The 13,990-nt window shown below is 41.0% G+C and overlaps 1 protein-coding gene across 1 annotated transcript in view; it reads left to right on the top strand.

Moving 5' to 3' along the window:
• Nucleotides 1–6,983: 6,983 nt before the first annotated feature.
• The window catches only part of Mael (maelstrom spermatogenic transposon silencer), a 26,875-nt gene continuing 19,868 nt past the window's right edge, over nucleotides 6,984–13,990 (top strand). The window contains exons 1-5 of the mRNA XM_034513519.2: nucleotides 6,984–7,320; nucleotides 7,493–7,585; nucleotides 8,888–8,987; nucleotides 10,236–10,391; nucleotides 11,603–11,644. Coding sequence (XP_034369410.1) covers nucleotides 7,189–7,320; nucleotides 7,493–7,585; nucleotides 8,888–8,987; nucleotides 10,236–10,391; nucleotides 11,603–11,644 — 523 coding nt within the window. The 5' untranslated portion in view covers nucleotides 6,984–7,188. The remainder of the gene's footprint in view (nucleotides 7,321–7,492; nucleotides 7,586–8,887; nucleotides 8,988–10,235; nucleotides 10,392–11,602; nucleotides 11,645–13,990) is intronic.

Raw genomic sequence — 13,990 nt, 5'->3', positions numbered from 1 at the left:
GTTGGGAGGGGGTGGAGGCAAGGTGCACATGTGGAGATGAGAAGACAACTTGCGAGAGTCAGTTCTTTTCTACCATGAGTTGAACTCATGTTGTCGGGCTTCTCAGCATCTTTAACCAAGGAGCCACTTCACATACTCTCAGTCTTACCACTTTGACTTATTCTCCAAAAAGCAGTAACATTGACCTTAAACTATCAATCATATCCTGATGTGTTCTTAAAAGCATTTAAATAATAATAGATTTCTGGTCCAGAGATGCTTCAGCAGGTAAAGGCTTTGCCACCAAGACTTACATTCGACCCTCAGAACTCACATAGTAAAAGGAGAGAACAGATTTTCACAGGTTGGCCTCTGATTTCCCTTACACATCATGGTGCATGCACATCCCACCCCGAACAAATAAATGCAGTTTTAAAAGGAGATTTGTCCTCACCACAAAAAATAAGTACACAAGGTAATACATATGTTAACTAGCTCAATTTAGTCATTCCATTGTGTGTACATATATCAAAATAGCATGTGTGTATACAATAAATGTATGCATTCGTTCAACTAAAATACTATAAAATCTTAAATGACCATTTTATTGAGATTACAATTTGAATTTCTCATAATGGCCATACCCAAGTCCCCATTTATTATTCCAACCTCAACATAGACCATTTTCTCCCTGAATAGAATCATACCACCACTACAAAGTAGGCTTTCACTGTACTGAGGACATGACCAGATTGTTATCATCTGAGCCTTTGTGTTTCCCATTCTGTTTGTCTGGAATTCTTTTCTCTATGTTCCTTTCTATTTTTCTCATTTAAAAGTCACCTACTCTTCAGGATAATCTGTCCTGACCACCTATCTAAAAATTTAGTAGTTGAGTGTAATGTTATTTTCAAGTGTTAAAATAAGAGAAAGTCATTTGTATTGAGGTGAAATAACAGAGAACAGAGTTATCCAACAGCCTGAAGCCATTAAACACCTGGTCAAATATACAGAATAATGACTACAGACACTGGACATCAGGGAGCCAGGGTAGCTATCCCTGAAAGAGCAGAAAAGAACAAGCTCTCTGGCTACACCAATTGCTGCAGTGTCAAGAAGGACAAGCACTTAGGGCCTTAGAGTCTCCTTGGCTTGAGAAAAAGGAGCCAAGTGTCCAGATTGGCCAGAGCAAGAAGAGTTTGCCAGCAGAATACCGGGAAAGAGGAAGCAGCATGAAGAAAGAGAGAGCCAAAAGCACTCTGAGCTGTGGTGAGGATCCCCCTCGAAGCTGTAGCTGAATACTGATCAGCGTCTGTGTGGGAGGAAACTACACAGTGCCAGGGAAAGAACAACTTGAAAAGATTAGAAGGAACAATCCTTGGAATTCACACAGGGCTGGAAATAGTCTGTGTTCTTGTCAGCCAAAATGGAAAAGCCTCCAAATTCATGCATGGGCCATCAGGTGGAGTCCTCAGAAAGGGTGTCACGTCAGTAGAGGGGAAAATAAGTCTTAGCAGTTGCTCTGCCCTCAAATAACAAAGCAGAGAAGCAAGGTGCAAAAAGGAGCACTTAACTGTTTCCAAGTAACAAGCCGTGTCCTAGAGCAAAGCACAAGAATATAAAAATATGCATCATTTAACAAAGGAAAAAGACCAGCCTCCAATCAGATATTACCAAGCAGAGACATAGGACATAAAATAAAATTTAACCCATAAAATAAATAATAATAATAATAATAATAATAATAATAATAATAAATCCACCTGTTGAGACAGTCCCAGAAATGACTCAGGTGACAAAATATGTAGACAAGGACAATTAGTTGCTACTTTAACTTCTATATATTATAGCTCAATTCTGTGTGGAGGAAAGTAAAAAATGGCTCTGTTGAGTAGAGAAACAGAGGATATTTTTTAAGAGATTCGATTAACTCCTGCTGATAAAAAGAGAATAATCTGGTGTGGAAATATGTTGGTAGGACTGACATCCGACATAGAAAATAGAAGTGAACATGCAGGCATAGCAATGGAAGAAAAGTACACACGACGAGCAGAGAAAGGGAGAAGGTGGGAAGAGTAGAGAACTGTGGGAGCTTCGTGCAGCGTGCGGCAGCCATGAGAAAATGGGGCTGGACGTGTTCTTTATATTGTTTGCAGGCGTAGATGCTCATGTGTACAAATGTCAAAACTCACCAAACTTTATGTCTCAGATATGTTCAGTTTGTTGTATGTTGGTCCTTTATCAACATTGGTTTAAACACACACACACACACACAGAGCACCCTGAAACTGTCACAAGTGGTCAGCTATGGGCTCTTTTGCTTTATCTAAATACAACTGCAAGGAGCAGGGACCAGTGTTCTTCATGTTATTGGCCCTGAATTCTGGAGGCTTACAAGAGACTAGGCTTCTAATGCAGAGATAGCTCTGACCTTGAGCCAGAGGGTTATGGCTCCAAGCTTTCAGTGACATGGGCTTATTGTGGGGTGTGCTCAAATTAAGCACTTTTCTGGGTTTAAAGGACCAATACTCATAGGCTGTAGTCACAGTTTGATTTCTTAACCTTTAGTGCACTGTCATCTTCCATAGACTTTACCACAATATTTCTTAAATTCTTCCTAGTATTAGCTCACTGTACCTGCAGCTCTTGGTGACTGTCTGGAACTCTCAGCTGCCTCTCGATAATGTATCTCAGAGCTTGCATACCAGGGCTCTCAGTTCACAGTGGCTGTCTGGGCCCCTTAACTGCCTCTTTTCTGCAGTTGCTATTGTTAAGCCTGATTGTTCAGCCCATTAAACCAATAATACAGACTACATGTCAGCCGAAGGCCATTCTGAGATGTTGTATTGGGCTCAATGCTGCAGCCCTGGGGAAAAAATCCTCCAAAACGAACTTCAAAGGTGTGGAAATTATTCTGCTTACACCACCAGTGACAGGTGTAACATGCCTATGCATCGATTGTGAGTCTGCCAATCACAGCCTCACATGTGCTTCTAGCCCCACCTAAGCTTTACCTAAGCACCAATCACAAACCTTACATAAGCACCAAATCGCCAGCTTTTTTTTTTTTTTTTTTTTTTTTTTTTAATTCTGAGTCACCTTCCCATCCTAAGTGAGAATAACTACAGGAAGAGATGCCTCCTTGCGGTTGATTGACGTTCCTGTTACTAATGTAAGCTGGTGCGGCTGTACCGAAGCGAGACCTCCTGAAGCAGAAATTGTGGCTGTAGCAGCAGTCATGGTGGCAGCTGGAGTGTCGTTTCCTCAAGCCATCTGGGACGTGCTCTCCAAGGAGAGTACCTTGGTGGCTGTCCCCTGGGTCACCAAATGTGAGGCTGCCTTGTTAACAGCTCCATTCACCAACTGGGCACAAGTGAGGGGTCTGAAATCCATCTCTCAGGAGGGGCTGGAGAGGTGGCTCAGCAGGTGGAGATGCTTGTATAGTGATCTCCAGATCCCACATGGTGAACTGACGCCTGAGAGTTGTCCTCTCAACCCCCACACCCTGTCTACGGAATGAAGAAAAACAAAATGGACAACTTTGAAGTCAGCAGAGAAATACATAGAGCAGAAACACTGATCAAGCCAACTAAAGCAGAAACGAGAGAAGCAAACCCATAAAAATAGACACTGAAAAGAATAAGATATTTTATTCTAGAAACTAGAAAAAGAAATGCAAAACAGGCTGAAGTAGAAAGGGCGAATACATTTAAAGCAGTAGGGGGTGAAAAGAAAAACGTTAAAAGTTTCTCAAAAGAGCCAAAATTCAGATTATTTAAATGATCAATAAAACAGTTTAGCAAATACTAAGAGAAGGCTTGGGGCAAGGGCAAGAGGGCTGGAGAGATGGCTCAGTGGTTAAAGAGCACTGGCTGCTCTTCCATAGGACCTGCGTTCAATTCCCAGCAACCACATGGTGGCTCACAGCCATCTGTAATGGGATCTGATTCCCTCTTCTGGTGTACATGAGAACAGAGAACTCATAGACATCAAATAAATAAATAAGTAAGTAAATCTTTTTGAAAGAAAGAAAAAATGAAAAAGTTTGTACGCCTTAAATATTAGAAAGAAACAGGGAGATGGTATGTTTTCTTTTTAAATTATAAACAAGTGTTACATTTATTTTTATGTCAATCTTTAAAATAAATTTTATTAGACTGTATTACATAGAATGCATGCAATTTGGGGTCTGGAGAGGTGATTCAGGGGTTAGCAGTTTCAACTGTTCTTCCCAAAGGACCTAAGTTCAGTTCCCAGCACCTACAAGGCAGTTTACAACCATCTGTTAACTCCAGTTCCAGAGGATCCAGTGCCCTCTAAGGCATGAATGTGGTGCGTAGACATACATGAAGGAAATACACAAATACACATAAAATGATAACTTCTGAAAGTGCATGTCTAAAAATATAATTTGATGAATTTGACACACCCTGCCTGTAACTGCTACAAAGCACAAAATAGTTCGCCACTTCCATGGTTTTCTACTCTTTCCCTACCTCCAGGCCTCTAGCTCCTAGTGCTGATCTGCCATCTCTAATCACGATCGTATGTCTCTCAAGAGTTGTATCCACTGTGTCACAGAGAATGCACATCTTTCTATATGCTTTCTTTCACTTAGCAACATTTCAGAATTCATGTAGTGTGTCAAGATTAGTTAACGTCTTCGGATTCCCCAGTGGTCTACCATATTATATACCACAATTTACCAATTCAGCTGTTGATGGCTTTGGGTTCTTCCATGTGGGGCTTTTTGTGAACAGAGCTGTTATAAATTCATCTAGAAGCCTCTGTGTAAGTCCATTCCCCAGGAAAGAGTGGAATTGCTGAGTCAAGCAGCTTAGTTTAAGAAGATCCTGTCAAGATATTATCTCATCCATATTTATAGACCTGTCAGGAGCCTCTCCTTCTCACCAAATTTTATACCAATATACTTGCAGTCTCAAATGTAACATAGGTCTCTAAGAGAAATGGCTGAAGAAAACAGCAGACAATCAATGCCAGATACCGACAAGGTTCAGCTCCCCCCACCCCTGCGGCCCTCCAAAGGTTGTCGGTATCAGAGTTTAAACAAGAAAGTCTACCAACTTTTTAAAGAATCAGTAATTTCCATCTCTGATTCAATGCTAAGAGAAAGGGGGCATTCATTTTATGAGGCAGTAACAACCCTGGTACCAATATTCAGTAAGGAAGCTGCCCAATCATGTATGGCTTGAGTCTTGGAACCCTTCCTAACCACGGGCAGAGATGGACTAAAGAAAGAATAGGCGTACACAAACACACAGTGAAGCTGGGATCCGGTGGGAGTTTTCTAACTTGCTGATACCTTAGAACCTCAATGTGTCTATTATGTAAGAAGAAGGCTAGTCTCCATAGGAGGTCTGTGAGGTGAGCAGTCTCAGACTGTAAACATCCACGGGGGTGGGGTGGGGGTGGGGAGCCACAGTAATCGCTCATACTAGCAATCAATCATTCATAAACATTCATTCTCATTCTCTCCGGGAAAGCTTTATCATTTCTCTTGAGCCTGGCCCATATAGGTAACAACTTTGCCAGTCGCTGGTAGATCTTTGGACATGGCCCTGCCCATGTCCACGAAGTACATTCTTTAGGGACACAACTCACTCAGAACTTCCTCTGATCCCTAAAGAAAGCACCACAAAAACAATCCATTATCTACTAAGAAAGAAAAACTTTTTTTTAAAGTATCAGCAACGTTTCGTGATCAAGAAGAGAGTATACTATAAACGTTAGACTGGTTCGATACCAGAAAATTTTAGCGACATTACTAGCAAACAATTAAAAATGAGGTTATTGTTAGGCTGGAACCCCTCCTCAGCCCCCTCAAAAGCTGGGAAACCCCCATCTACCGCGCTTCCACCAATTCCACCCACAGAGAGAAAACGCCTCACTCCTCAGTGTTCCAGCAACCCACCCATGAGTGCCTGCCCAAGGGCTCAGGTTTTGATCATGTAAGGGCACAATACCAGCTCCTAACTCACATGTCATCACCCCGTGCCCAAGACCCATTAAAAAAAAAAACAACAGAACAAAAAACACCTTGCTTTTGCCTGGATGCATAACCTCACTGACCTCCAGCTGTGAGATCTGATGAAGCCACTGGAGAGCTACCTCCTAACTAAACCTGTTGTTATCTACTTTTAATCTGGTCTAATCTGGCCTATATCTGTGTCACTGAGGGAGAGAAAAACTGAAAAGATAAATTTGTTAAATGAATTTTCAACTGCCTTAAAAAAACAATCTACTTTAACACAAACTTAATAAGTTGAATACACAAGGGTATTTCGTTGGGAAGTACATCGAGAAAACCCAGGTGAGATCAAAAAGCACACCTTGAACCAGTACAAGAACTCTATTACTAAATACACGAGCTCAACTTGGAGTCAGCAGTAACTAAGAGGAGAAAAGCATTTCACAATAACTCCAAAAATGCCACCTACTAATAAAACTGACCCCTCCCCAAATTACCCAAACCTTACGAGAAAACCTATAAAACTTTATTCAAGGATGTTCTTTGAAATCTTAGCCTCTTGTGTTTTCTCCTTATGTCTAATTGTAAATTGTACTTTAAAAATTGAGGGAAGAAGCTGAGAACATAGCTCCGCGGTAGAGGGCTAGCCTAGCATGTTAAGAGACTATGGGTCTATCCTCAGCTCCCCAAGTGCTAACAAATAACAATAGTTTTAAAATATGTTGGGTTTGTTGTTGTTGTTGTTGTTGTCTTGAAGACACCCTAATGTCCCCACCTTTTCCCTCTCAGTGCTTTGCACAAACTCAGTAGTTCTGGCTGTGAAACACCCAGGAACCGAAAGCACCTGTGAGTCCTCTTCCTACTTACCGGGTGCACCACGCAACAATATACAGAAAAAGGCATCACGCCTACCACGTGACAATCCCCGCCTACCAGGCCAGCGAGTCAGCCAATCACAGCACTCTCCCCACCTAGGCCTCGCTCCTCCTCCCTCCCCGCCTCCTCCACCCCTCCCACGCACGAGGTGGAATCTTCCAGTTTCAGGCTGTTCCCCCCTCCCAGCGGGGGGCCAATGCGGCTGCGCGCTGCGCCCTGATTGGCCAAGCGCCTGGCTAAAGCACGCGCAGGCTCCGCTCGGTTACTAAGGGCGGGAGCCCGGCGAGGGCGCCGGCTGCTTGCTGAGTCTCTGGAGGGCGTCGTCGTCGAGGCCCGACGACGCCATGCCCAACCGCAGGGCCAGCCGCAATGCCTACTATTTCTTCGTACAAGAGAAGATTCCCGAACTGCGCCAGCGAGGCCTGCCGGTGGCCCGCGTGGCAGACGCCATCCCCTACTGCTCGGCCGACTGGGCGGTGAGGCTGCGGGCAGTTGGGCAGCGGGGAGGGCGCGGTGGGAACCCGGCCTGCGGGCGCCCGTAGAGGGGACACGGCCCAAAGGCCAGACCAACCGACAGAACCTTCCAGAACCGGGGCGTGGAACGGACGCCTCACCGCTTGCCTCTCTTGTCTCTCTCTTCTCCCAAAGCTCCTGAGGGAGGATGAGAAGGAGAAATACTCAGAAATGGCTCGAGAGTGGAGAGCAGCCCAGGGAAAGGATTCTGGGCCTTCAGAGAAACAGGTAAGGGCAGCCACCTCTCGCCCACCCGCCCTTGGACTCCAGCCACGGTGGAGCCCAAGGAACCTTTGGGAGGCTTCCAGATAGTGCAGAAACCTAGGGGGAAAAGGGTTTGGTGGTCAGGGCTTGCACTAAACCGCCTTCCAGAGTGCCTTTCTAACTCTTAACGGTTAGATGGCTTTAAAAAAAAAAAAAGTCATCGCACTTAAAAGTAGTTGGGTTTTATTTAAATGATTCCTAGAAGCAAGCTTGTTAACAGTGCTTTAAATATTGGAATAAAATGTGAGGACCTGGATTAACATTTGTAGATCCTACAGACAAAGGAAAAACAAGTCAAGCAAATTCCCAAGTGGTGGGAGAGTAAACTACTAAGTCAAGTAACTACAAGGTCATTAACGAAGTCTTTTTCTTCTTCCTTACATTGTTTTTCTCTGTTTGTACATACTGAAGTTTCATTCTTAAATGAGTGACATTGGATTGAAATTTAATAATTCTGGCAAGTTGTTTTTAAATATGGTAGATTTATGTTTTAAGTTGTTGCCTTAAGTCAGGTGGATTTTTGAGGTTTTGTGTTTGTGGGCTTTGATTTTTCTTAATCATAATTTTCTATAACACATATCTCCTCAAGGGACTGGTGATGGCTCATTGGCTAAAAAGTGCTGGCTGCTCTTCCAGAAGACCCAGTTACCATAAGTCAGTGCACCTACATGGTGACTCACAGCCATCTGTAACTCCAGTTCCCATGAATTCTGATGCCCTCCTCTGGCTTTCACTGGTGCTGCACACATGTGACACATACATTCAGCCAAGCAACTGTCTGCACACAAAGAAAGAAAGAAAAAGAATGAAAATTTGAAGAAAAAATTCTCCACAAAACTTGTGTGTGTGTGTTGTGTGTATTGTGTGTATGTGTGTGTGTTTTATGATAGTTGAAGGCACAACCTTTTGTGGTTTTCACTTTTAAATGAAAACCACAAACATTACAGGCTTTATGATTTTGTTCTGTTTTCTTTGAATATTCTTTCGAGCACCAGCCTGGCATTTGCTAGTTAATGACTCGGGGAAATAAGATGATGGAGAACGAGCAAATGGCTTTCAGCTGTAGTTGTTTATTTCCACCTACCTTCTCATAGACTGCTGTGGTCTGCTGGTATTTACTGATAATGTTTTCATTAGCCTTGAGGGACTGCTGACATAGTCCACGGGCTATTTTGAGGTTACTTTGTTAAATTTAAGTATGGGAAGTAAAGAATCTAGCAATGGCTCTGTTTAAAAGTGTTTGATTAGTGATTCTCTTACTTTCAGAAATTTGTATCTACACCACTGAGGAGGCCAGGCATGCTTGTACCAAAACCAAGTGTTTCTCCCCCTGATATGTCAAATTTATCTATAAAAAGTGATCAAGGTAGAGTATTCCTAAAGTACTTCACTCAAATTTGGATGGCATACTGGGCAATTTTTTAAAAAGTTCTGTATGGTGTGGGAAGATGGAAACAGTGTTTGCCATGCAGTGATAAGGACCAGCACCCATATAAAAAGTGGTGGTGGTGCCAGTTTATAATCCTGTGCTGGGAGGTGGAGACCTCAAATCCCCAAGGGAGATCCATCACAAAGAAACATGGACAGCTTCTAGAAAGTTGACACTAGATACTGGCTTCTGATAGCCTCAGTCAAGGACAAACCCATGCAAATGCATGTCACCCCCAAAATGTGTTGTGTTCATCTGATCCTACATTTCAGAATCATTGGCTCTACAGGTTTAAATATTCTAGCACTAATGTAAATGCTGGCTGAACTAATTTGCATTTATTGAGATAATACTGGAAAGTTTTTTGTAACAAAAATCACTCATGGTTTCTACCACTTCATACATTAATAAACATTAGATTTCTTTGTAGCTTCCACGCTTAGGTTATAGAAGTAGGTAGACAAGACGGATAAGGCTTTTGACTTATTTCCCAGCCTAGTAAGAGTAGATTCTAAGTGTTGGACTACAAAAATACGACGTTATGGGTTGATGGATATGTTACCTAGCTTGACTTTTAATCATTACACAATTTATAAATACATTGAAGCCCAAGATGTGTTGTTATTTGCCAATTAAGAAGAAGGAATTTTAAAACATCCTGGGGTGGGCAGACATGAAGCAAGGATAAATTATTGCACTATGTTAGAGAAGAATGTAGCTAATATAGGGCCTTTTTTGTTCCTTGTGGCTGGTTTTATTGTGTTCTGCCTTTGTTGAACACAAACTTTTAACATTGGTCTTAAGTGGCCATTGCTAGCCCCACATGTTTCTCTTGTATTATAGGTGGTCTTCTGTATAGTAGCAGAAAGTACAGAACTAAATTCCCACAGCTACAGTCTGCTTCATTTCCCAAACCTATTTGTTGCATATGTCACAACTATGTCTTTGCTGAAATTAATTCTAATCTATAGCTGAATCATGGAAAGGCTGTTGCAAGACTGAATGATTTTATTGCTTTATATAAAGAATGGTTACTACTTAAATTCTTGGTAAATGTGATTGCAAAGTTTTATACTTACCTGGTATAATTGAGTTTTCTCTTTTATAATTCACTAGCAGATGCAGAACACACACCTGCACAAAGCAGTTCTAAAAGTTTTAGGTTTCTGTTTGTTTTGTTTTCAGCTCTCCTTGGAGGCATTTTTTATTTTCTGAACATTTTTAGTCATGGTGAGCTACCTCCTCATTGTGAACAGCGCTTCCTCCCTTGTGAAATTGGCTGTGTTAAATACTCCCTCCAGGAAGGTATTATGGCAGATTTCCACAGCTTTATCCATCCAGGTAAGTAGCCAGCATTTGATAGATCCTAAAAGTATATGAGTTTTAAAAACTGGCTTTATAGTATAGTTTTTTTTAATATAGTTTTTCTTAAGAGCTGGTGAGTTCTTAAAGAGTGCATAGACATAATACTTAAGTCCCAGCTATTTTGGTTGATTGATGCTTTTCCTCTTAAGTGAACATTCGAATTCAGAAGATAGAATACCTCAAACATGCACAGCCTGCCATTTGTTTACCCGTGGCCTCACATCTTGGGATTTTTCTGCTTTGTGCCTTCTTTTTCTTTCCACTATCCCATCCTTCACCCCAGTAGTCTTTAGTTTGAAGCTGATACTGTTTTGTAACCTTGAAAACACCTTTCTGAGCCAGCTAGCTCATTTGTAAAGTATTAGTAACTATTGAAGCAGTATGGAGGTAGACCAGTACTGTAAACATCCTTAGTCATCTTCTTTCCACTGTTCGATTCTACTAAAAGCAAAATAATAGCCCAGGGGAGACTCAAACCTGTGACCTCAGTACTCTTTCAGGGGCTAAGGCAAGAAGGTTTAGCCTACACAGTGATACCCTGTCTCAAGAAACAAGTGAAAAGCAAACTAGTTACGAAGAGTAGAATCTAGTCAGTTCCCAAATGACAGAGAGCAGTTAATACCCTTAAAATCAAGAGAGGAAATGTATCAAGAGAGGAAAAAACTTTAACATTAATTTGGACATGTTCATTCTCAGAGGACAGCAGAGTTAATCATGTTATGCTTGGGGACATTGCTGCTTAGGGCAAGCCATACAGGTTTTAGATTTTGTGTGTGTGTTGTGAAAAACTGAAAAGATAAAATTTCAACATTCTGAAAAATTTGTGTATGCTTGCAGTATCATGTCCCACAGCCCTCAGAGCTGTCCATTGGATCCTGCTATAGAAGTTCTTTGCCATAAATTTTCTTTCCCTTGTATAATTTTCCTGGAAGGAATAACTTGCTGTGAAAAGTAGCTCGAAAAATACATTAAAAATTGTTAATTATCATATGTTTGATTTAAACAACCACCACCAAGACAAAAGGAAACAAAACAAAAAACAGCAAAGGGCAGTATAGTTTTAGTTTTATATTTTAAAGTAATAAAAATAACCCGCATTGAAACCTGGTCATCAAATGAAGCGTCACTGCAGCACAAGCAAGGGGACTTGAGAGGTCTGTTTCTGAGCAAAGTGCTTTGTGTTACAGGTGAAATTCCACGAGGATTTCGATTCCATTGCCAGGCTGCAAGTAAGTATAAAGGAATTGGGGTAAGAGGGACTGGGTGTGTGCAGCCCTGTTAAGACTTACTCCGTTAACTTAGAAAATGTAAGCTACAGGGAATGATAGGTGGAGTGATCTTTAAAACCTTTAACCTGCACATGCACACTCATGGTATTGGGGACTGAACTGGAGCCTCACACATGCTAGGCAGTCAGTGCCACAGCTGGACTTCCAGCCCAAAACTTTTAATGTTTTTCTGACTTGTATTTATGCATGAACTCTCTTCTTTCCAAGGTAATACCATTATATTTTCCTGTTAATAAATCCGTGGGTTTCCAAGGTCAGCTGTTGGTATAGTGGCCAGGCTCTTAGAAAAGTAATGAGAAGTTTCAGGTGATCCAGACCTAGACCCACTTACGAGCAATGTCTATTTTAAAACATTTTTTTAGAATCCATACTTTAAAAAGTTCAGAGTGGAAAAGTTTAGAGTAGAACTTTGAGGAGTTTTGTGGTTTGGGTGAAAAAAATCAAATTTTTAAGTATTTTGTAACCAAAAAGTTTGACTATGACTAAATTTATCTAAGATTGTGGAGTTCAACTCTTACTAGAAACAAGGTTTTAAGCAGTTTCCTGTTTGACTAAAATGAAAATCATTAGTTTTACATTAAATTGAGATTCATTCAATATATTGTTTAAGGAACCATTTAATTCCTGCTTGTACAGTTTAACTTTAAAATGTGGTCAACTAGCCTGTAGAAGTATTAGAAATAGAAATGTTTGTCAAGCTTACTGTAACTAGGAGAGGGGGGAGGGGGGATGTGTGTGTGTATGTGTGTATGTGTGTGTACACATGAGCACGCACTCGCCCCATGCGCTTGCACAGATCAGAGGACAGCTCTGGGAAGTCGGTTTGTTGCCCCACCTTGTGAAGCAGACTGGCCAGATCATGAGCTGCTCAGCTGCCTCTGTCTCCCATCCTGAGATAGATGTGCTAAGATTACAGATGCCCACTGCCACATCCAGGGTTTTTTTGTTACTGTTTTTTTTTTTTTTAAACTAATAATGTGTTTTAAGAACTGAACTCAGGTTGTCAGGATTACAAGGCTAATGTTTTCCCTACCTTTTGAGCTGTCTCTGACCCTATAATGCTGTTTTCAAAACAAATATTTTATATTATCCTATTATATTTTGCATTTGTCTGGTCATAATATTAAAAAAACAAACAAAAAAAGGTATAGATCTGTTGTTTGCCCTGGAACCAAAGTTAGAAACTGTGGACTAAGGAGTTTGAGATCTATCTGTCTGTCTGTCTGTCTGTCTTTCTTTCTTTCTTTCTTTCTTTCTTTCTTTCTTAGTTATGCCTCCTCATCTATTTTGAAATAGGAAAAGAAGCTTATCATTCAGAAACATTTTAAAATCTCCATCACAAGTTTTAGAAATCTCATTATTTGAGGCCATTGTGCTAGTAAGTAGATGGTAGTTAAAAACAAATGGAGGAGCTAAAGAGAGGTGGCTCAGCAGTTGAGTACTTTACAGAAAATGGGGCTTCAGTTTCTAGCATCCACATCAGGAAACTCACAGCTGTCTCATTCATGGGATCTCCAGGCCTCTATAGGAACCGGTGGCACTCAGTGTTCATAGACATACACACAAAAGACAAAGATGTAAATGAAAATAAGTCTTTAAGACCCATGAATAAAGCCACATACAGTAGCTTATACTTGTGATTCCAGAGCTTGAAAGGCGTAAGGCAGGAGGACCTTCTACAACTTGAGGGACATAGTTCATTGCCAGCCTGTGCCACAGAGCAAGACTTAAAACTCGAACAAAAATCTCAAACATTTTTTGTGAAATCTAGTTTCTGGTTTCATTTTAATGTTGTAACTTGAAAACATGATTTCAGTTGGTTCATCATCTGAGTGAATGTATTGCCTTCCTGCAGGGTTTCCAGTCATTTATTGAGATCGGCACTATTACCATTTCTTTGCAATTTTATGATCAGTTAAATATTTTATTTAATTGTATATTTTGCAGTATTTTCATATTAAGCAAATTAACAGACTCTTCCTTTTTTAAAAGCTGCCTCCCTTACCTATATCTTAGTAAAGGCCAGGAATATTTTCTTTTTTCTTCATGCTGAGGATCAACTTAGGCAGAGCTGAGCTGTATCCACAGCTGGGAATGACTTCTTCATTTATTATTCCAGATAATTGAAACAGCACAGTGTTTCCCATTCAGACGAACTTAAAATGTTTGGAGCTTGCCAATTTAAGCCTGTCTCAAGTTGCCAATTAAATAACCCTGGGAAATGTGCCAATTAAATAAGATAAATGATGGTTAGAGTGACAGCTGTATTGACATAGTGCCCGAAAA

This window comes from Arvicanthis niloticus, chromosome 10 (genome assembly GCF_011762505.2).
Source record: "Arvicanthis niloticus isolate mArvNil1 chromosome 10, mArvNil1.pat.X, whole genome shotgun sequence".
Lineage (NCBI taxonomy): Eukaryota > Metazoa > Chordata > Mammalia > Rodentia > Muridae > Arvicanthis > Arvicanthis niloticus.
This window is presented reverse-complemented; position numbering and strand designations above follow the sequence as displayed.